The sequence below is a fragment of the Lissotriton vulgaris genome, chromosome 3_1, assembly GCF_964263255.1.
Source record: "Lissotriton vulgaris chromosome 3_1, aLisVul1.2, whole genome shotgun sequence".
In the NCBI taxonomy this organism is placed as follows: domain Eukaryota; kingdom Metazoa; phylum Chordata; class Amphibia; order Caudata; family Salamandridae; genus Lissotriton; species Lissotriton vulgaris.
The window spans coordinates 702,597,575-702,621,449 of record NC_141689.1 but is presented as its reverse complement, the minus strand read 5'-3'; the positions used below and the strand labels follow the sequence as shown (position 1 = coordinate 702,621,449).

Below are 23,875 nucleotides of genomic sequence, written 5' to 3'. Positions count from 1 at the left end.
CCCCTTTTTTCTTATTACTTAGGTTAGTATAGAGGATGATTGTAACCATTGTTGCTGTGCTGGTTCATCCGTTATGTATCAGTACGATAATTAGGTGGTCGATGGGCAAGCGGCGGGCCACGGTGGGCATTGATTTGAAATATGGCGTCTATATCCTGATTGATGTGAACTGTTGCTGATAACCGTCTTTATCGATGCCTTTATGTCTTGATGCTTGATTAGTGGCCCGCTATGGGAACTCAGATGACTAAAAACTGCAACTGATCCTGCTATACTCCCTATTATAAAATTAACCTTCTTTGATCCTGCTTTAAGCGGTCGTGCTCAGCTTTTCTCAGACTGAACTACTTGCTTGCACAATGCTGGGTACTGCCGGAAACCTCCTTATTGATTTATGTGCTTCTCGTAATGTGTCGTGGCCGGCCTGACTGGTTGTAGGCCCGTATTTGTATGCTCCTATCTGCACAATAAAGGTTTTAAAAAAATAAAAAAATAAAAATAAATAAATGACTATCAATATTCAGTTATTTTTTGTATATCAAAAATCTTTTTATTTTGATTGTATTTTGTTTTTTTCAAATATCAAAAAACATTCTTATTTTATAACTAAAATCATTAGTGCATCAGGATAAGGGCAAATATTTAAAACAATCATATATACAAAGAGAAAACAGTACAATCGGATTATACAATTAAGTTACACAATTGATTTAATTAGAGGCAATAAATATTTGTCAACAGTTGAAACATCCAGATGATTTGTTTTTATTACTGACAGTGTTTGTTAAGTAAGAAGCCTAGTTACTTCACTGCTCAATAGATCTATTATTGTTTGATGTTGGTCTATAAGACGGAGTGTCGTCTTGTTCCTTGGTTGAACCTCAGTTGGACTTTTATCGATTTGATACATTTCTTGTGCTGAGTTGGTGTTTTTTGTCATTGATATTTCTACTGTGGTTTGTTGCACTTCCAAACGGGGCATTGGTGAGCTACAAAGTTGTACGGGGTTTAGAGGTGGTTTCTATTGCCTGAAATATCCTTATTGTTCAATATTGATTTGGACTCCATCCAGGAGTCGCTTAAATTAACTGTGTTATAAGTGACTTCCTTCTTATAGCGTTTCGGTGGTTGTTGTCTAAGGGTGGAATGATCATTAGGCTTTTCAGCATCACAGATAGTTTCCAGTCTGTTGTCTTTCCTTGTGTCAAACCTAGACATGGGATGCGCTTCTGTGCTTGAGCGAACTTGTGCTTGAATGATTTGCACCTTGTTACTTCGGCAGTCTGATTTTACAACCTCTTGGTCCGTGATCTGCTGTCACTGGTATAGCATCTTTGCTGCTGCTACTTGTTGGGGCTGCATACTTAAGATGCTCTTCAGTGCTCGTATGAACGTGAGCTTGAATAATTTGCACCTTATTGCTCCAGCAATTTGGTTTTATAACCTCTTGTTGGGTGTCTGGTATCACTAGGATGTCTTCATTGCTGCTGCTGCTACTGCTGTTAAGAGCTGTATTCATTGTTGTTACTGTTGCCTTGTGTTCTTCTTTGTCTTTTTTATCTTCATTCTGCATAGCGGTTAGTTTATGCGGCATCAGAGGTTTAAGGAGTCCAGATACTTTGGCCGGTGTAGAGTAAGTGATTGCGGTGAGATCCTTTAAAAACATAAATTTTCCAGTTGAGTTCATTGGTCCGAAGAATGAATAAGTTGGTGATATTTGTGTCGCTCCTAAGTTCTGAAGTGATTTTGGTGAGCAACCCGAGGGGGGGAGCTGCGCCTTTAGGTTTTGGTTTTGGCTCCAGGTTTCGCTTTGTTGTGTCTTATCTCATTGCCCTACTAGTTGGTATTAACCGGGCTGGGCTCGACTAGTAGACAATGAGAATTCATGAGGTTTGGCTGTCGTGAGACAGGCAAGCTGTAGAGATTGCTTTTATTGGCTCTGTTGGCTTTTTTCCCTCACAGTAAATATTGCCACAATAAGTGTTGTTGGTTATGTTACAGCTGACTTTCTGTCTTTCTGTTGCGCTACAGGTTGTACGACAGGTTTATGATACGTGGTAGCAGATGTGCGAGAGCAGGAGCACCTGAAATGTAGAGGGGTAGAGGGGGTTTACCCTTACTGAGTCTAGCAATCTAAAGCCAGTGTTGCTCTCTGGGGTTGAATATTGAGTTATCACACTGTTACTAGGAAAGATGCGAGTAGGTTCGGGGTGCAATGTGCTGCTTGTCTGGCTGTCGTGATGCTGGGAGGCTAGAGGCGCGGTCATGCAGGGCACTCATGGCGAAGCAGCAAGCCGCACCCAAACCTAGCTTCCGCCACCCATCTGAGCACACACTCAGCTGCTGTCTGCTAATGGCAACCGCACTCACAGCCCCCTCCCCCCAGCCACTACCTGCACCGCTTGCACCATTTGCACCTTATCGCTTTCAGTTCATTTGCAGCCGGGGCTATTGTTGACGGCCGCCTGTCTTCCTGCTGTGGCAATACATCTTCGTTGCTGAGATGCTGCACTGCTCTCCAGCATGCCCCCCTCTGCAGCTCAGAGTCGTTGGGTCTCACCCCAGGTATTAGCAGAGTCGGGTGAGGAAAGAGAGAGCGGCAGGGATCGAGGATTAAAGGGCCTCTCCCTTACAACGGGGCCACACAGCTCCCGCTTCCTCACTTCCTGGCTGGCCCCCTCCGGGCCCTTGAGGACAATTGGCGGGACAACAACGAAACTACGAGGAGGAGGCCCCTCAGGGGCCTGGGGGTCCTGGGGCGGCAGCACAGCAAGCTACTGCCTCGCTAGCTCACTGTGCCGCTCCGCGGTTTCTTGCACAGTTTAAAGAAGAGTTTTGCCTTTACAGCAACCAATCTTTTAAATGCTATGCATCAGGTAAGGAAATTGCAATTTTCAAACTCTCACAATGCACACACTCATCCAGTCACCTCAAAGACCTCCACTTGCTCCCCATACACAAATGCACCCTTTTCAAACTCCTCACTCATACCTGCAGAGCATTACACAAGCAAGGCACCGCATACCAGTCAAATCAACTTCCACACCCAAGCAGACACCTCTGCTCTGCCAACCTCCTGCTCACCCACGTTCCCTCCCACCGCTAAAAAGCCAGAGCCGGGTGGGAGGGGGTTGGGGGGGGGGGTATTGCACCTTTTCTTACCTTGCTCCCAAAGCCTGGAAAAACTTCAGGTGACACATTAACATTTCTAACAAAAATGAAAACCTTGCTATTCCAATAGGACCCAGTTTTGAATCACTGTAGAGCATGGGGTCGTCCTCACCTCGTGGCCAAAAATAAGTGTAGTAATCGGGAGACCACACTGGAGTGATGATGTCCACTTAGGTTTATTTAGGTATCAGGTAAGCAGGTACACAGGTAGAACAAGTCCAGGTATAAGTCATATCAAAACCCCACCAGGAGCAGCCTGCTAGCTGGTCAGCCTCATCCATCCACTGTCATCTCTCATTCAGTCACCCAAGCATTCCACTCATAGCCCACACACCACACATTCTATTCAGAACTCTCACACAGGCTGAGCAGCCCGGGACAGGGAAACATGGGAGAGGCAATCCATAACATCAGGATACTACAGAGAGAGATCTGGGAGGCCCACTGCTGGATAAAACATGGCACTATTGCTGAGAGCAGACTAGAATGGTCTATAATAATCACAGACACAAACTTCTGCACTTAAAATACCTGCACCAACCTTACCCTACACCCCATTTGTTAGCTACATTTTATTTCCCCAGGTCCCATTGCAGCACTGGCACACAGCAGAACTTGCTTACTTTACACACTTAGCTTGAAACTGTGCACCTATACCTGGTTTCTGGGAAGATGCATTAAGTATCCTGTCACAAATGATCGAGATTGAACTTGATCTAACTCCCCTGACGGCACTACTGGGCTTGGTCCAACCCCTCCTGGTGGCTCCTTTCCTTAAGAGGATGGATGTGTTTTTCCTTCGTATAGATAGCCGCTACTTTACAGTTTGTTTTGGTGGAGGAATGAAATTGAAAAGTAGACAATATGCACAATCTACAATATTTAGTACCCATTTGTGTTTTGTGATTAGAGACGACTGTCATATGCAAGGTCAGTCGCTCCTTCCACTGAAGAGGGTAACACTGGAGGGGATTAGATTGTCACTGGCTGGCTCAAAAGATAGACTTCCCCAAGAATCACAAATTCGTATGGATTGTTTTTGGTTTTGATAACTGGTGTTGACATGGGTATCTCTAATATTGTGGATACTATTGCTGCAGTTGGTGATGACTGCAATGTCAATGAAGGATTTGAACCATATGCTGGATATATTTTCGATTTCCTTATCTGCATCGTGGTCAGAAAAATTCATGCTTTTAATGTCTCGGCCTTATTTTTTTTATATTTTGCATTTCCTTCTCCGTATGCTAGTCAAATAGAGATTTTCCAGAAAATGGCAAGTTTATGATTTTTAATTGTGGCTCAGGTTTTAAAGTGGTCAAACAAACCCACAAGGATCTTCTTATGGACACGCCATGGCAATATCCAATTGCTGCAAATTCTGTTGTGCCTACTGTAGCACTAATTATTTGGTTAGCTACCACCAAATTCTCCTGCAACATCTCCATCTAACCTCATAAAGAGCATTGTAGATCAGTGTAGGAGGTCCTGCCTGAGCAGACCCAATATGTGGAGGCTGACCGCGGGTAAGAACTTCAGCTAAACGAAGCCAATTACAAAAGTCGCAGTTAGGTGTCCGGAAAGTTCAGCATATTCATCTTTAGTATGTTAATGCCATGTTTACTCTTAAACACATTTGAATGCCTAGTTTAAGGCCGCATTGTGACTGGCCAGCGGGTTGCTGAACAACACCAATCAGGAAGAATTTTAGAGAATGAGCGAGCATGTTCAGGGAGTACTCAGACGTGTTTTAGTATGCCTAGCAACAGGGGCCCAAAAAATACATGGATAGTGAGAGCCCACCTCTTCCTTGGCTAAAGCAGATCCTATTTGCTAAATTATGCATGGCAACAATATTTAAGGAAATGTCTCAGATTAAGAGTGTATGGTAGAGCTTGTGTGATTATGGAAGCAAAGAAATGTGCTGCGAAAAGGCACAATTTGAAAGAGAGCTCTTCTGTCTTGTAGGAGCCTAGTCTGTCAGTTCCTACTATGTTGGACCTGCAGCAAAGTATACAGAAGACGGTGGAAGCTACATTTAAAGTGAGAGGGTCTGCTCCTTCGCCTAAGAAAGCTCCAGTGCAGGCCGCTGATGATCCTGATACAGAGAAAAAGGTCAAGGAGAGATTTATCTAAGGGGCAGAGTTCAAAGGGTGACGGAGCATTTAGACTTATGGGATTTCCGAGTGCTCTCAATGTTGGATGCGGCTGAGGATTTTTTCTGCCATCACCACCCGAATCTCTTCTGCTGCATACCGGCATTAAAAGAGTTATGGTGACTGAGTGGAAAGAAGTGGACAAGCACATTTTTCCCCACTTCTCTTATCCACGAAGTACACTATACTGGCTTTTGTGGATGAATCCACTAGGTTCTCTGATGGCAGGCCTTTACGCGCAGGGGACTAGAATTTCAGCCGATGCCACACCATCAGATTCTATTGATTAAAGAGTGGATTTAGCATTGAAGAGATTGTATGCTGCCTCAAACTCCGCTATTAGGGCAGCAGCCAATGCTAGCTATACAGTTCAGTTTTTAATTAAGAATTTCCAAGGGCTAACACAACTGTTAGATGAAGGAGCAGATATTACTCCTATTTCATTGGTCATGGAACAACAGGTGATATTCTTCTCCAATATTTCAAACTAATCCCTCAGTACCGCAGAAGTAGCTGGGTCAACAGTGGTGGCACGTCGCAAGCTACCTATGAATGCGGTCATGGAAAGTGGATGGCTCACAGAAAACCTCTTATGGAAAATTCCTTTTTCTGGACCTAAATTGCTTGGCACGTTATAAAGCAATGGGGTAGCCCAGTCTACTGCAGAACCTGGGGGTTAATGCTATAAGTAAAACAGCGGTTCTGCCACTCTTAAAAGTCAAAAAATTATTTTTTAAACAATTATGTCTCTCCAAATGGATGAGAACAGTCAACAAATGAAAAAGAGTACAATGTACCCTATATCCAAACCAAAAATCGCAAACCTCTTAAATTCCTTTCACAATATATTTCTTTATCAGTATTTTGAAAAAAATAGTGTAAACTTATTTACGTTCATATCTTTACATACACACAGAACAGTTCCTTGAAACCAAAATGTAGGACTTAAAGTGCACGAACATTAAAATATTTTCATGTCACAATACATTCCACAAAATACACGGACACATATAGTACATAGAAAAATGATATCTAAATACAGTGTGACGTTTTGAAGAAAAAAGAAGAAATATCAGCCCAGTGAGTGATTAATCATAGTTCATTATCCTGGGTGATCATCAACACTTGAAAATAAAGCGTCGACGTTTCGACCCCTGAACAATGTGCGATGATATAACCGTCATGGTGGGGTCTTCCTCGGGACTAACTGGAAGATCTGTGTGTAGCCTTTATGGGGCTCCTATTCCTGGCACTGTGGTCCTAGTCAAGTGCTGACAGTGATCTGGTCACTTCAAAGAATAATCATGTAAGCCATTCCTCCGGCGTCAGGCGCAGAGGGATCCATATGGGCTTCTTGTGAATTAGAAGGGGAATTCAAAGGGGCCTCCCGCCTCCTCACCAGGCCCTTCTGTTGACTAGAAAGGCTCGTTAGTCACCTTTTCAAACTTGGAAAATGAATCTTCCTTCCTCTCAGAGCGACGGCAGCCTTCGTCGTCTGTACAGCATTCGTGACGAATGCTGTACAGACGAAGGGCTGCACGTCGCTCTGAGACACGATATTTGAAACCACATGGCGGCCGGTGCGGGTAAACGACACCAATAGGCCATGGGCGGGGCAATGCACCCACCTTTCGCCAATTGTGTGCTGTCTTTGTTAAAAAGACGCACAAAAAAGGTCAATAGCCTGCGGCAGAAGTATGAGCACACACGCAGCGTGTGCGAGCATCTGAAGCGACTTCTGAAAGCGCGAGACCTAAAAAGAGGTTAAAAGTAATACCTGTGAAGTAAAGGTCTGCAGATCCAAAGGCATACAGTGTAAAGTGCTCCCGGTGCAACACCAGGTAAAGTAAAGGCACTCCCGATTTGAAAACCACAAAGTAATGACTCCTAATGTAAATGATTGAAGTCACAACTGACATTCAAGACCTATGCTCAGCGCCAAAAGACACTGAACAAGTCTTGCATGTTAACATCACCAGCAATTAAACGTAGGTAAGTGTGAGGTAATAATGTCAGCAAATGCAGACAAATTCATAGGTTAACAATTTACTTCATAAGCAATCTATAAAGAAAGTGTTCTAAACGGAATTACTAGTAATTTAAAACTATGCTAAATATCCCAAACTGCACTTGCTATGCAGAAGTAGCAGAGGCAGTAAGCGAACAAATCAGCAGGTACATTGAGAAGAAGCTAAGATTAGGGCCTGAATCAAAAAGGAAAGAGAACCTACAAGTGAGAGTCTCCTGAACCAAACTGACCAGCAGTAAAATGTTGGACAACAGCATATTTATGTATTGCATGAACTCAAAAATTCTTGTTCCAGTGCAACGCAAGAAAAGGACACACCTCAGCATTGAAGGTTCAATCGGTTATGTCTAATTTCAAGATTTTAAGAGGAAGTGTATCTGGGACACATCCTGAAGAGGAAGCAAGAACCCCGGGGAGCCCAGAAAAAAATTGGATCTTCCCCTGCAGTTCATGGTCTAGAAGATTAGGATTTTGCTTTTGAACCAAACACACTCAACTCCTGCATAATAAACAAGCATTTACAATGCAATTGGTCTCGAACTGCGAGTTTTAGAGGTATTGGTATTGTAAATGGCAATGCCTTTTGAAAAATTAACAGGTATTGTAATTGTTAATAGTAACTTTCCACCAGTACCATAAATACCACTATTATTATTACTATCACCACAGAGTAGTAATGGTAATAATTGTAGTGGTGGTTATGGTACCTGTGGTGGTGGTGGTGGTATTGTTACTGGTGGTGGTGGTACTGGTGGTGTTGGTGGTGTTAGTTATGGTGGTACTGGTGGTCTACGTGGATTTTATTTCATTACTTATGCTACTGCTGGAATATTTTTTAACAAAAAAATATAAAAACGAACAAACATTATCATTTGTAACGCCAATAGCTCAAATTTTTAGTAATGCCAATCCTATTGAATTGCAAATGCTTGTTTTATGTTTCAAGCATGAGGTGCATAATTTACTTCCCAAAATACAATGTTAGATTTGTAGACACTCTTAATAGTCCTTTGGTAGGAGGCAGTTGTTCAGCCAGTGTAAGGCTAATAGCTCACACATCTTTGCATTTTGATCCTTTAAGTTTTAAATTACAATAAATTTAGTAGACCTCAGGCAGGAGACTTGAGTTACCAGTAACTGTGGAAAGAGCAATAACTTTAGAAACTGGTGCTTTATTTCACCTTTTCCGTGGTGTGAAGGGTATGCAACTGTTTTATTGCTTTCGAATGGGCACAATGGGGCTTTTTTACAACTCCCTTGCACCGCCGGTGCTTCACTTTTTGTGTGGGGAAAAAGTGACTGAGCGGCGGCCCAAGGGGCTTGTAAATAAGCCCCAATGTCCTGTATCTCTGGCTCTAAAGCAGCTTTGCTGACCTGGCTCTCTGGCTCTACAGCAGCTCTGCTGACCTGGTTCTCTGGCTCTAAAGCAGCTCTGCTGACCAGGTTCTGTGGTTCTAAAGCGGCTCTGCTGACCTGGTTCTCTGGCTCTACAGCAGCTCTGCTGACCTAGTACTCTAGCTTTAGAGCAGCTCTGCTGACCTGGTTCTCTGGCTCTACAGCAGCTCTGTGGACCTGGTTCTATGGCTCTACAGCAGCTCTGCTGACCTAGTTCTCCGGCTCTAAAGCAGCTAGGCTGACCTGGTTTCTCTGCCTCTAGAGCAGCTCTGCTGACCTGGTTCTTAGGCTCTACAGCAGCTCTGCTGACCTAGTACTCTAGCTTTAGAGCAGCTCTGCTGATCTGGTTCTCTGGCTCTATAGCAGGTCTGTTGACCTGGTTCTCTATGGCTCTAAAGCAGCTCTGCTGACCTAGTTCTCTGGCTCTAAAGCAGCTCTGCTGACCTGGTTCTATCCCTCTAAAGCAGCTCTGCTGACCTGGTTTCTCTATCTCTACACGCGCTCAGCTAACCTGGTTCTCTGCCTCTATAGTTGCTCTGCTGACTTGGTTCTCAGGCTCTAGAGCAGGTCTGCTGACCTGGTTCTCTGGCTCTGAAGCAGGTCTGCTGACCTGGTTCTGTGGTTCTAAAGCAGCTCTGCTGACCTGGTTCTCTCCCTCTAAAGCAGCTCTGCTGAACTGGTTTCTCTGTCTCTACAGCCGCTCTGCTGACCTGGTTCCTAGGCTCTAGAACAGCTCTGCTGGCTTGGTTCTAAGGCTCTACAACGTCTCTGCTACCCTGGTTCTCTGGCTCTAAAACAGCTCTGCTGACATGGTTCTCTGGGTCTACAGCAGCTCTGCTGACCTGGTTCTCTGGCTCTAAAGCAGCTCTGCTGACCTACTTCTCTGGCTCTAAAGCAGCTCGGCTGACCGGGTTCTCTCCCTCTAGAGCAGCTCTGCTGACCTGGTTCTCTGGCTCTACAGCAGCTCTGCTGACCTGGTTCTCTGCCTCTAGAGCAGCTCTGCTGACCTGGTTCCCTGGCTCTAAAGCACCTCTGCTGACTTAGTTCTTTGGCTATAGAGCAGCTCTTCTAACCTGGTTCTCTGACTCTATAGTTGCTCTGCTGACCTGGTTCTCAGGCTCTACATCCGCTCTGCTGACCTGGTTCTATCCCTCTAAAGCAGATCTGCTGACCTGGTTTCTCTATCTCTACAGCGGCTCTGCTGACCTGGTTCTCGGGCTCTAGAGCAACTCTGCTGACCTGGTTCTTAGGCTCTAAAGCAGCTCTGCTGACCTAGTACTCTGGCTCTAGAGCAGCTCTGTTGACCTGGTTCTCTGGCTCTACAGCAGCTCTGTGGACCTGGTTCTATGGCTCTACAGCCGCTCTGCTGACCTGGTTCTCCGGCTCTAAAGCAGCTCGGCTGACCTGGTTTCTCTGCCTCTAGAGCAGCTCTGCTGACCTGGTTCTTAGGCTCTAAAGCAGCTCTGCTGACCTGGTTCTATCGCTCTAAAGCAGCTCTGCTGACCTGCTTTCTCTATCTCTACAGCAGCTCCGCTGACCTGGTTCTTAGGCTCTAGAGCAGCTCTGCTGACCTGGTTCTCTGGCTCTGAAGCAGGTCTGCTGACCTGGTTCTCTGGTTCTAAAGCAGCTCTGCTGACCTGGTTTCTCTGGCTCTACAGCCGCTCTGCTGACCTGGTTCCTAGGCTCTAGAACAGCTCTGCTGACCTGGTTCTAAGGCTCTACAACGGCTCTGCTGGCCTGGTTCTATCCCTCTAAAGCAGCTCTGCTGACCTGGTTCTCTGGCTCTACAGCAGTTCTGCTGACCTGGTTCTCTGATTTTAGAGCAACTCTGCTGACCTGGTTCTCTGGCTCTAGAGCAGGTCTGCTGACCTAGTTCTCTATGGCTCTAAAACAGCTGTGCTGACCTGGTTCTCTGGCTCTAAAGCAGCTCTGCTGACCTGGTTCTATCCCTCTAAAGCAGCACTGCTGACCTGGTTTCTCTATCTCTACAGCAGCTCAGCTAACCTGGTTCTCTGCCTCTATAGTTGCTCTGCTGACTTGGTTCTCAGGCTCTAGAGCAGCTCTGCTGACCTGGTTCTCAGGCTGTGAAGCAGGTCTGCTGACCTGGTTCTCTGGCTGTGAAGCAGGTCTGCTGACCTGGTTCTCTGGTTCTAAAGCAGCTCTGCTGACCTGGTTCTCTCCCTCTCAAGCAGCTCTGCTGACTTGGTTTCTCTGTCTCTACAGCCGCTCTACTGACCTGGTTCCTAGGCTCTAGAACAGCTCTGCTGACCTGGTTCTAAGGCTCTACAACGGCTCTGCTGACCTGGTTCTCTGGCTCTAAAACAGCTCTGCTGACCTGGTTCTCTGGGTCTACAGCAGCTCTGCTGACCTGGTTCTCTGGCTCTACAGCAGCTCTGCTGACCTGGTTATCTGGCTCTAAAGCAGCTCTGCTGGCCTGGTTCTCTCCCTCTAGAACAGCTCTGCTGACCTGGTTCTCTGGCTCTACAGCAGCTCTGCTAACCTGGTTCTCTGGCTCTAAAGCAGCTCTGCTGACCTGGTTCTTTGGCTCTATAGCAGGTCTGCTGACCTGGTTCTATAGCTCTAAAGCAGCTCTGCTGACCTGGTTCTTTGGCTCTAGAGCAGGTCTGCTGACCTGGTTCTCTGGCTATAGAGCAGGTCTGCTGACCTGGTTCTCTGTGGCTCTAAGGCAGCTCTGTTGACCTGGTTCTCTGACTCTAAAGCAGCTCTGCTGACCTGGTTCTATCCCTCTAAAGCAGCTCTGCTGACCTGGTTTCTCTATCTCTCCAGCAGCTCTTCTAACCTGGTTCTCTGCCTCTATAGTTGCTCTGCTGACCTGGTTCTCATGCTCTAGAGCAGCTCAGCTGACCTGGTTCTGGGGCTCTGAAGCAGGTCTGCTGACCTTGTTCTCTGGTTCTAAAGCAGCTCTGCTGACCTGGTTCTCTCCCTCTAAAGCAGCTCTGCTGACCTGGTTTCTCTGGCTCTACAGCCGCTCGGCTGACCTAGTTCTATCCCTCTACAGCAGCTCTGATGACCTGGTTCTCTGGCTCTAGGGCCACTCTGCTGACCTGGTTCTTAGGCTCTCGGTTAGCTCTGCTGAACCGGTTCTCTGGCTCTAAACCTGCTCTGCTGACCTTGTTCTCTGGCTCTAAAGCAGCTCTGCTGACCTGGTTCTCTCCCTCTAGAGAAGCTCTGCTGACCTGGTTCTCTGGCTCTAGAGAAGCTCTGCTGACCTGGTTTTTAGGCTCTAGAGAAGCTCGGCTGAACAGGTTCTCTGGCTCTAAAGAAGCTCTTTTGACCTGGTTCTCTCCCTTTAAAGCAGCTCTGCTGATCTGGTTTCTCTGGCTCTACAGCAGCTCTGCTGACCTGATTCTCTGGCTCTACAACATCTCTGCTGACCTGGTTCTCTGGCTCTACAGTAGCTCTGCTGACCTCGTTCTTAGTTCCGTAACCAATGGGGTTAACCCAGTATGCCTTATGAACCTGGGCAGCAAATCAATATTATCAACAATTGGTTCATACGGATGCAACATATTTCTTTCACTATCTCAGAGATATATGTAACATTCAATTGACACTTTACTAAATAAAGGTATTTCAACAAAAGATTCTATCTAAAAAACAGAATCCAAACCATCTATGTCTTCATGTAACGATTTATGAATTGTACTCATTAATGTATGCTTCAAATATTCATCATTTACAAAAAGGCAGAAAGGTGAACAATAAGTGCAATTCGTGACATTTAGTGCTCTGTGCTCACGGCGCAAGAGTGACCAACAAAATATACAGGTATTATTTACAAATGGGACATAAAAAGAGGATTTATCCTGGCCTATATTCTCCAATATTCAACTGTATACTGCCTTTGTCAGTATTCAATACAGGATTTTGCTGTAATAGGTCCAATATATTGTACGTCGACGTTTCGACCCTCTGGAAGCGCCCTTTTAGGCGTCAAGGCGGGTCTTCCTCAGGACTGTATGGGATGGGGAAACAGCCTAAGTGAAATGATTAACGAAAGATGGCATTAATATAGATTCTAGTATTGGGGTGTAGGCCACTACTTGTCTCATTTTAAAAGGACTCACCTTCTACCTTTATGCATCTCGTAGTGAGGGAAGTGAGGGAATCAGCTCTGTCAGAAAAAGAGCCTAATTAGTGCCTTATTCATTATGTAACTTTTAAGGGCGATTATAAATGCTATAATTTCTTTTATCACGCTTACCTGTCGGTGTGACAGCAACTTGTGCCCCCGACGGTGACCTCGTTAAATAATGCGTGCTCAATGATGCTACTTTCTGGATGAAAAGTAGAGGATCATATAATTAATAATGGGTTCCCTACCATTTAGAATTGTATGTATACCATACCAATGATCAATTTCGTGGGCTCACCTCAATTTGCTGTGTCTTCAGCTAAGCTGTTAGACAGACGTACGTGTGCACATGTCCTGTCTTGAAAGGGTGCACATATCCTGTCCCCCTTCACCCACCACACCGACAACAATATGTCTCGCCCAGGCGAGCAGCGCATGCGCTACGTCGCTAGGCGAGATCTAAAAAGGATAACTCACTTAAGTATCTAAGGAGGAACAACGCTTTACTTAAGTGAACACCAGTTTCCAAGATTATGTAAAAGAAATCAAGCTTCTTGCTAAGTACTTTTATCACTTCATGTTATTTAAAGATAAAGTTGGGACGTAAATGACCTGCGGTTCTAAGCTACACATGGAAAAGCAAACCCATGCTTTGGACCAGGCACCTTCTGTGATGGTAGGGGTGAGGTTGTCACTGAATCCGCCAATATAAAGTGTATCTATTACTAACAGGTCACCGGGATTGAGTGATTGTACAGCTTGAGTCTTAACCGTCTTAGCAATGTGGATGTACAATAACCTAAAGTACAGAATATGCAGTTCTCGACAAAGCCTGCATAAACCCTCAAAGACGGTGACATTCCTCTCAACAAATGAACCAAATCAAAATAGAAAAAACGGCCTGACATTTGGCATCATGAGTGTCCCATCTGAAATGACCACTGGATAAAGGAAGGCACGTTTGATCTGCATTGAACATTACCAAAAAGTACAGTGCCCAGGATCCAGCTAAGTTTAACAATCTACTTTTTTATTTATACTACAGTATAACTCTCAGTGTATCTATCAATAATGATATGATGTACTTTTTATTTTAAAGAAACTTTATTTTCAGTATTACGCAATAACAAATCACAGGTGTGAAATGTTTGCAGCAATAAACGTCATGCAGTCTTTGAATATGGTGGTACAGTTCAAGTTCTAATATATCCTGCCTCTTTCTCACAGAGACTTGGCTTAGTGATACCTCGGCCCCTGACTTAGTCAACGCCATCCCACCTAACTATTCCATCATCAGGAGGGACAGAACATCTGGGCGCGGGGGTGGTGTGGCTATCATAGTTAACAACCAGCTACACTGCACTACCTTCCCGATAGACAATATTCAGGACACCGAGGCGCTCGGCTTTACACTTCATTTGTCTCCCCACCAGGCATGTACCGGCATTCTCGTATATAGAACTCCCGGTCCCTTAGGTTCTTTCCTGGATGAATTACAGGTAGCAATTTCTGTCCCATGTCTTAAATCAGAACATTGTTTACTTTTAGGCGACCTAAACATACACATGGATGAGGCCACAAATCCTGACACAATGAAACTCATGGAGGTCACAACAGCATTAGGACTTACACCTTTCATTCATGATCCCACGCATAATAAGGGCCATACTCTGGACCAAGTTTTTTCCACCGTCCCTATTAATGTACTTGCTCCTCAGCCAGTATTATGGTCGGATCATTACTTAATCTCCTTTTTCCTATTAAGTACCCCTCCCCCTAGACCAAATCCCACCACCTCTGCTAAACGACTTTCCAGGCCTTTTCATCTGCTCTCTAATGAGATGCTACTACAGGCCATGTCATGTTCACCCTGCACCTTGTCAGGTAATGTGGAAATCGATCTAGCTCATTACACTGACTGGCTCACGACTATACTGGCGGATCTCGTGCCTGAGAAAGCCGCTAAACCCGGAAACAAACGTCCTTCAGCTCCTTGGTTCACATCTCAGCTTAGAGAAGCCCGTCAAAACTGCAAGAGAGCAGAAAGAGCCTGGAGGAAAGACTACAATCCTCTTGAGAAAGAAAAATTTAAAAACTTAACTAGATCTTACCACAAGATGATTTGGAGTGGAAAAAAATCCTATCTTGAACGTCGCATAGACGAATCTGAAAACTCCTGTAAGGAACTTTTTAAAATTGTCAAGGATTTTACTTCTCTGTCCCTAGGCATCTCTGCTCAGCCTCACTCAGTACCTTGGCTGACTGAACTGGCACATTATTTTGTAGATAAAATAACATCTATTCAAGCCTCTCTTGCCATTTACTCAAAACAGCCTCAGGATGCTGCTCTTGGTGCCCTCTCCTCTTCACAACCCACCCTCTGGGAATTCCCGCAGCTGAGCCTTGCTGCTTCATTAGACCATCTGACAAGCTTGAAGTCGGGCTCTCCTCTAGATCCTTGCCCGGTCTCTTGCCTTAACAAAATAGCCCCTGTGCTAAATGGCCCAATCAATTCCATTCTTAATTCCTCATTGTCTTCTGGCGTAGTCCCTCAGGCTTGGAAGAGTGCTCTCATCCTTCCACTCATAAAAAACCCAGCTTTGGATCCCATCATACATGCCAATTACAGGCCTATTTCTCTCCTCCCTGCTCTGGCAAAGGTGGCGGAAAGACATGTGCACAGATCTATCTCTGACTTCATCGAGAATAACAATCTGTTGCACCCCACTCAATCTGGGTTTCGTGCTAATTACAGCACAGAGACCGCGCTACTTGAAGTCACCACTGCCATCAGAGAGGTCTTGGATACTGGAGGAAAGGCCATGTTGGTCATGTTGGACCTGTCGGCGGCGTTCGACACTGTTCCCCATGATACCCTCCTAATTCGACTCTGGGATTGTGGTCTCCGGGGGACGGTGTGGAACTGGCTCAAATCATTTCTAGCTAGCCGTCGACAAACGATCTGGGCGCCACCTCACTCCGCAGCTATGGCAACTCTGGAAGTGGGGGTCCCTCAGGGGTCTATTCTTAGCCCCCTGCTCTTTAACATCTTTCTGGCCCCCCTTGCAGAGGTTGCGGAGTCGTTCGGCGCTCAGATCGTGTCTTACGCTGACGACACCCAGCTCTTGTTCACATACGACAAGAATGAGGTGTTCGATGGGATCCGCATCAGAGGCTGCCTAGAAGCAGTCTTTGATTGGTTCAAAAGACACGGCTTAAAATGCAACTCCGATAAATCGGAGCAGCTTTTTTTTGGATGTGTCTCTGAACCTAACTGGAAAAGTTGGTGGCCACAAGACCTGTTTCCACCGGTTAATGCAAGTACCAAGGCTAAAAATCTAGGTATCATTGTTGACAATGAGTTAACCTTTGGGCCTCAAATATCCTGTCTTTCGGGGAAATGTTTCGGGATCCTGCGGATGCTCAGGAAATTCCTCCCCTTGATTTCTATGAACCATCGAAGGGTCATTGTCCAAGCACTTGTCGGGTCGCGTTTGGACTATGCAAATGCCCTCTATCTAGGACTCCCTAAATATCTCGTGAGGAGACTTCAAGTAGTCCAAAATTCAGCTGCCAGGGCTATTTTTGGACTCCCTAGACGAGCCAGTGCTTCTGACTTGTTGAAGGAACTGCACTGGCTTCCTATAGCCAAGAGGGCTCTCTTTAAAAGCCTGACGCTGACCTACAAGGCCCTTCATGACTCAGGCCCAAGGTACATTAGGAAGCGCCTTGCTCTTTACAAGCCGAGCAGAACTCTGCGATCTGCCTCCTTGTCTAAAATGGTTGTTCCAACCATCAAGCGAACTAGACAAGGGGGGCGCTCTTTTCATTACCTGGCCCCGCGCGCCTGGAATGAGCTTCCCATTTCTCTCAGACAAGCCCCTAGTCTGATGTCGTTCAGAAAGGCATTAAAAACCTGGCTGTTTACCAGTTAACTTCGCTGTTCCTTTTATTCTGCAGTTATGTTTCCTCTTCTTAAAGGACCTCTTCGCTAAAGCGCCGGGACACTCCTACTGGAGTAGCCGTTGCGCTATAGAAGAACCCTAATAACATAACATAACATAACAAGAGATCAGACCAGCTGCCGAACAGAGACTCCTGCTCGGCCATCCACTAATGATGGGCTTTGGGAGCCTGACTGAGTACCATTGGCCAGCAGATCATGGTGAAGTTCCCAACAGAGCCTTAAATCTTCCTCTAATTTCTCATCTTCGCGACATCTCTTCATGTGCACTTCCTCAGCTAAAGTCCATTCATACACACCTTGTTGCATCCATGCTAAAACCCCTGGGGCCCACGTTCCCATCCACACAATAGCAATTCTGCGCCGGGCTAGCACTAATAGTAATTGCTGGAGACTGTATGCTATCTTTGCTTGCTTTTTAGGTTTCCGTATTAACCCCAGTAGGCAATGGGCCGGTGTCAATTGTAATCGCCCATTCATACTGCCTCTAATCCGCTCCACTACCTCTATCCAGAAGCCTCTAACTTCAGGACATTTCCAAGCCAGGTGCAGAAAATTATCCCCCTCCCCACGACTCCTAGGGCATAAGCTGGACCTGTTGGGGGACATGCGATGTAGTCTATCTGGGGGTCATATTTGTGCGGTGTATATAATTGGAGTGGATTTACAGGAGACCAAATGTGTAAGTGCATCCACCGCCCTCCAGTCCTTGTTCTCCAGAGGTACCTCAAGGTCGACGTTCCAAGTAGCAAATGCCCTGGGTGGAGGGGCATAGGCATCTTCCCTCATAGCCCTATACAGTAGTGATATGAGGCGTCTGCCCGCTCCGCACGTGAGTAGAATGTCTACTGTCTGCGTCAGCTTTCGGATCGCTGGGTACGTGAGCCATACTTGTTTAAATATGTTAGCTAGAGCTGCATATTGTATATAAATGATATGATATACTTAACCAGCATCTCTTAAACCATATATCTCTAGGTACTTAGTTTAGAGTCAGCAATATCCAAGCAGACAATGGCAATCTTAATGGTCTATGTGGGACATAAGCATGAAACAACCTGCTGATGCCTTACAAGCACGGTGCGGTTTTGACATGTTTCATGGTAAGCAGTTTTTCACTGGTCAAGAGTTATAGAACATGCTCATAAATTACAAACAGAAGACAAAAAGACGCCGATTTACAAGTAGCCATCAAGTTAAAGGCAGACTGGGGTGGGGGGATTGGGGAGAGCGTGGTTATGTGGGAGTGGGATGGCTGGGTGGCTGGGATGGCTGGATGAGTGGGAGCGTGTGCGTGTTATTCTGCAATCTCAATTCCAATAAAGTTGAAACTGCAGAGATAAACTCAACTTTTTCTATACTTTAAGTTTCCTTTTAGTTAATAATTCTGAAGAAGCTAATATGGGAAAATTCCATTTATTCATCCGCTGTATTTGCCAAAATGCAACAGCTTGCAAAAGGCACATAGTATCAAGATACAATGCTTTTAATGCTATCATAGTACTCAAACACTGGAGGTTTCATTGGCACTAAAAATGCATACAATTTGTGAGGCGGCTACAGAGAAGCTCTTTAAAGCAACGGCCGTTTACTCGCTAGCACATAATTGTGTGCCTGTACAAGTGCACATGAATTACAATTCAAAATGCAACATATTACACGCAAAAGATTCAGTCGTGCGAAATTTCCATGGTTTAAATTTACAAGCTAACTACTTCTCAAGCAAAAGTGCTATGGATTTTTTTTCTTAGAAATAAACATGAAAATAGGGACATATTTTTACATAAACACCCTAAATGATAAATTCTATAATTGCCTTTAGGTTTCAAAAAATGCAAAAGGATAGACTAGATGAGGCCTTGCACACAACCTTTATCACACATGAGACGCAAACCTTCATTTACATTAAACACAAACATTTTTTGAACTCTTACCTGGACATCTGAATCTGGCCTACTGGTTTTTAGAGCAAAATGACAATCCTCCGGTTCAATCGGAAGCACAACTGGAGCAGGTTGCAGGAAGCTTGCAGAGATTTCTTCACTTAGGTTCATTGCATCCGGCTTCTTTTGAGTTTCTTTTACATTTTCACTCAAATATATGACAGACTCTCTTATGTTGTGAATGATCTCATTATTCTCCGCCAACAATCGTTCTAAATGATCTATTTTATCCTGTAGCATAGATAACTGGCCCTGCATATGAAAAAAAAGATTTACTGGACTAAGTTTTCAATGATTCCATACAAAACACAAAAAGCATGGTGGGGCAACAACGTTTTTGACACCCTCTTTGATCAATTGTTAAACTATCCGATAACATCTAATTAATAACGGCAAACACTGTTTACTTTATGAATCAATTTAAAATATGGAGCCAAATGAACAAAGGTGTGTATAAACATAACTGGCTAGTCATAAAAGTTGTTGAAACATGAATGAAGTAGAAAGCGAACAACACGTGAGATTTCTTTTTCTCATATTGACAGTGTTGTCAGTGGTAAATCAAGAAATATTGGCCGTTTCTTCTTAGCGCAAAACAAACACTGAACAGTACGGCCTGAACAAACTGCCATTGTAACAGAGGCAGGTTTTCCTCTCCTTACCGATTTGAACATTAACTTTTCGATTTAATAAGCGATGGTTAACTAACAAGGTTGAGTGTTGAGGCTTTCTAATAATTTCCAAAACAAGCGCACAATGCAAGCAACATGTTTACGAATAGTGCAAGCCTTACTCAGAAAGTGAGTGTTCAAAGATCAGAGTTCAGTTCAGTTCAAAACAAAATGTATTCGGACTATATAGTCCTTAAACATAAAAATCTTTATAAAGTACAAATCATAAAATTCACAAATTACATCATAATACCACATCATAAGATTCACGTTAAAATTATTCATTATTAGCTTCCATCCCTAAAAAATCCTAAAAGTATCATAAGTTTAAAACAAAATACATTATTGTGCCCATTTCAAATTATTTTATCTTATTTTAAAACATTACAATAGGGCACAGCTTAAAATGCATAATCCTGCACTTCCAAGGTAAGAACAATAATCCTTTTCAGCCATGAATCCTACCTATATCCTGTAGGCAAGCGAGCTTGAGATGCTAGTCACATTTCAGAAATTATTTTACTTTTTGTATAAACCTTCCCAAAGCACAAATATCTAAATCCTTCATTTCCAGTAAAAGTTCTGCTACCTGTGCCCCGTTTTATATACTATACTTGATAAGAATTGGACGTAAAATTTCTTTCAGTTTATCTAAGACCATTTGGCAATCTAATAAAATGTGTACTAAATCACACGTTGTTCCCAGAGAACAGTTACATTTCCCATTACTATTGATCATTACTCTTTTTACTTCATGGTTGGTGTAACAGGGGTTAACGCCAAATCCCAGTTTTAAAACTTCTCTTCTCAGTCTTCAAAGATCAGAGGCTTGGTCCTCACAAGAGGGATAGGGAAATCAGACAGCTATGCCGGTAAAGACAAATAAATAAGCTACTATTTACAAACCTCTTCTTGACATACTAGTAGAGTCAGTCAGGCTGCCAATCTGACAACTTTTAAGCACTGAAAATGTTTTGTTTCAATAGAGCTAACTAAGAATAAGTAGGCATTGCATGATTTGTACAACAATGATCGAAAGACTTGCGGTAGAACTACATATTCCTCAAATCTCAACATAACCTCTTTCAGGTGTAGCTACCATATACGTCAGTGACTCAAATACATGTGAAACAAGACCTTATCAAGCAGGGCTTGATTTTGTAACACAGGTATTTGAGAACAAAACATAAAGCAATTGCTCACAGACTCAGAGGGGGTGGGGCATGCCTGACAAAACGACTTGACTACGTCTTTTTGAAATCTGGTCCTACATCAGGAATCAGGCGCACATTTTATGTTTGCGCCACGGCACACCCTTGAACAGGATAAAATAAATACGCTGCCTTTGGGCCTACCCTGGGTGCAGAACATTCAGTGAAATAGGGAGCAGCTGCTTTAATCAGTCACTCCACGATTTACTGTTTCGGTGCACCTGCCTGCAAGAGAGGGGGCAGAGATCCCCCAGTAGGCGGGTGCAGTCAGTTACTGCTCCCATTTGCAGGGGATGCCTGGGAGGTGGGTAAATGCGACCTCCCTTTGTCTCCTCCAAAAGGCTGCACTCGGGGGACACACTGTCTGAATGACACCTTTTTGAGTCGCGGACGCAGAGGCAAAGAGATTCCCTCATTTGCAGGAGGATATATATATTTATATATATATTTTACCAACTGGCGGTCGCCAGTAGTTAGTTATAGTAAGGACCTTGTTTCTATTCTAAAAGCATTTTTCTTTTGCCACTATCTTTGGCGCCGTTTGATGAATCTTTGCGGAATTTTCAAAACTAATGGGGCGCACGGGTCAGCTACTGTCTTGAAAGTTTCAGGATGATTCGTCAACCGAGGGCCGAGAAAAATGGGGGGTCCCAAAACGCATTTTCTCCATGTTAATTTCCATAGGACAGCCCACACTGCTGAAAGGAATTACACCAAATTTGGTAAAAAGGTAGCTCTTGGTTCAGAAAGCGCCCTTTTTGTTAAATGGTGTAAATCAGTTCAGCAGTTCCTGAGAAATTAAAAAAATAAAAATGTATATATCTGAGCACCCAAAAGGGTTCGCAAACCTGACGAGCACAAGCTCAATTCTGATTAGCTGCCAACACTCCAAACCAGGAAGTGTTGGCAGCCATCTTGTGACTCGGTAATTGAGTCACAAGAAAGCAGTAAAAAAAAAAAATAAAATAAAAAAAAAACAAGAAAAGGGTGCGGGGTAGAAACACACTGACCCCCTAGGCTTGTTCAGGGGGTCCCACAAGGAACCCAGGCACAAAAAAGCATCTTCTTTTAATAATTTCGGCCGAATTTACGCTGCGTGCACAAATCCGGCTGAAATTGTTACAAAAAATGAAGCGCGGTCTCCTGCGATTCTTTTGTTAAAAAGCCCCCGGGTGGGCCAGGACCTGGGGCAATACTAAATTATGGCATAAGGGCCCCCACAGACCTAGGGACTACCACCTCCCCGGGGCATAATTAAAATAAAGGTGGGGGGCCTCCTGGGGGGGAAGCTCCCACCTACCCGGGGCTATAAGTAATATTTAGTTTGGGTGGTCTCGAGACCCCCACACTGCCCCAGGGACCACCACCTCCCCGGGGCACTAAATGTTCAAATGAGGGGGTCCGTTACGGCCCTCCAGGGACCACCACCTCCACAGGGCTTTATGGTAAGATGGGAGGGGAGCTGCGAAGCCCTCTTCCAGGAGCCCTTGATGGCCCTGTGGACCGCCACCCCCCAGAGCCGGCACCAGCAATGTCCCGGGGTGCCCATCTCGGGACATTACTGTTTGCTATGGCATGGCGGGAGCACGGCTTCCGCCCTGCCATAGCAAACTCTGTTTTGGTTTTTAGACACGAGAGCAAGAAACCTGCAGATTGCTTTTGCAGAAGGGGAGCTGCATGTCAGCAGTTCCCCTTTTGCAAAAGCAATGGCGGCTGCAGCAGGAGGCAAGGAGCGGTCTGGGACTGTGGGGCCATTGGGGATGGGGCACCCAGGGCCAGATGTGGCCCGGGAGGGGGGACACGCAGCCCCCCTACCAGGTAATTAAAAATATTTAAAAAATAAACAAAAGGAAAGGCCAGCCCCGGGGAATGGGGTCCTCGGGCCATAATTGGCATGAGAAGGGGGGCCATGCGCCTCCCTCTTCAAAATAACAATAAAAAATAAATAAAAGTCTGCCAGCCCTCAGAGGATGGGGTCCCGGGGCCAAAAGTGTAGGAAAAAGAAAATAGAAACCGACAAATCGCTGGAGGCCCTGCCCCCTCCCTGTAGGGGGTGAGCTCCAAGTTGGGGAATTAAGTCACCTGGAATATGGAGGGTCCCTGTGAGTCAACTAGCCCACCAGGTACCTCCAGTAAGTGCCACACAGTTTTTTAAACCACTCTGCAAACGCGCCGCTTGGCACACTGCTGGTGGGGTAATGTATCCTGGACTTCATCCCACGGAGCAGCAGTGCGCAAAGAGGCGAGTTTGCAAAGTGGTGTTAAAAGGGGTGTGGCCTCGGACCACCACTCTGCAATCCAGCTGTGTGGCGCTTACTGGAGGTACCTGGTGGGCTAGTTGGCTTCAGGGACTCTCAGTATTTAAGGGGACTTAATCCTCCAACTTAAAACGCGCCAGGGGCGTGTTTGCATAGTGGTGGAGAAAGGGGGCGTGGCCTGTGTCCACCTCTCAGCCATCCCACTGTGTGGGGCCTACTGGAGGTAAAAGGAAGGCTAGTTGGCCCCTATAGGACCCCTAGAAGCGAAGGGGACTTCAATTCCCATCCAAGAGCGCACCAGGGTGCATGTTTGCAGAGTGCTGGGCAAAGGGGCCGTGGCCTGCTATGAGAATTTGGCAATCCTGCTGTGTGGTACTTACTGGAGGTAATAGGAGGGGTAGTTGGCCCCTAAGGATGTCCTTGGTGGCCAACTACCCCTCTTGTTACCTCCAGTATGTCCCACACAGTGGGATTGCTAAGATGTCTTTGGAGGCCACGACTCCTTTCTGCACCACTCTACAAACTTACCTCCTGACAGACTACGGGATGGGGGGTGAAGTCCACTTTACTCCTGAGGGACTTTGGGGGCCAAGAAACCCTTCTGGTACCTCCTGTAAGCCCTACACAGAGGAATTCCTGAGCGCTGGTTTGAGGCCCAGCACCCTTTCTCCACCACTCTATAAACACTTCTACTAGCTAAAGAAGCATTTGCAATGTATTAGGTTTCGCATTTGCAAGAGTTAAAGCTATTGGCGTAGTAAATGTAAAAGGTTTTTACTAATGTTTTTTGGTGTAGAGTGGATGTACGTTGTGTAGTGGAATTATGTGGTATGTTGTGCAGTGAAAGTATATGAATAGAAAGTTTGTGGTATTTAGTGTATAGGAATTATGTGGAGTGAGATTATGTGTTATCGAGAGTAATTATGTGGTATTGTACTCTGTGTTGTGGAGTAATAAACTCAGGTTAAGTCTTCGTTTCCA

At 45.1% G+C, this 23,875-nt stretch overlaps 1 protein-coding gene across 1 annotated transcript in view; it reads right to left on the bottom strand.

The window, feature by feature from the left end:
• MAN2A1 (mannosidase alpha class 2A member 1) overlaps positions 1-23,875 on the bottom strand; it is a 1,326,430-nt gene that overhangs the window by 1,205,933 nt on the left and 96,622 nt on the right. The window contains exon 2 of the mRNA XM_086961008.1: positions 18,746-19,006. Coding sequence (XP_086817134.1) covers positions 18,746-19,006 — 261 coding nt within the window. The remainder of the gene's footprint in view (positions 1-18,745; positions 19,007-23,875) is intronic.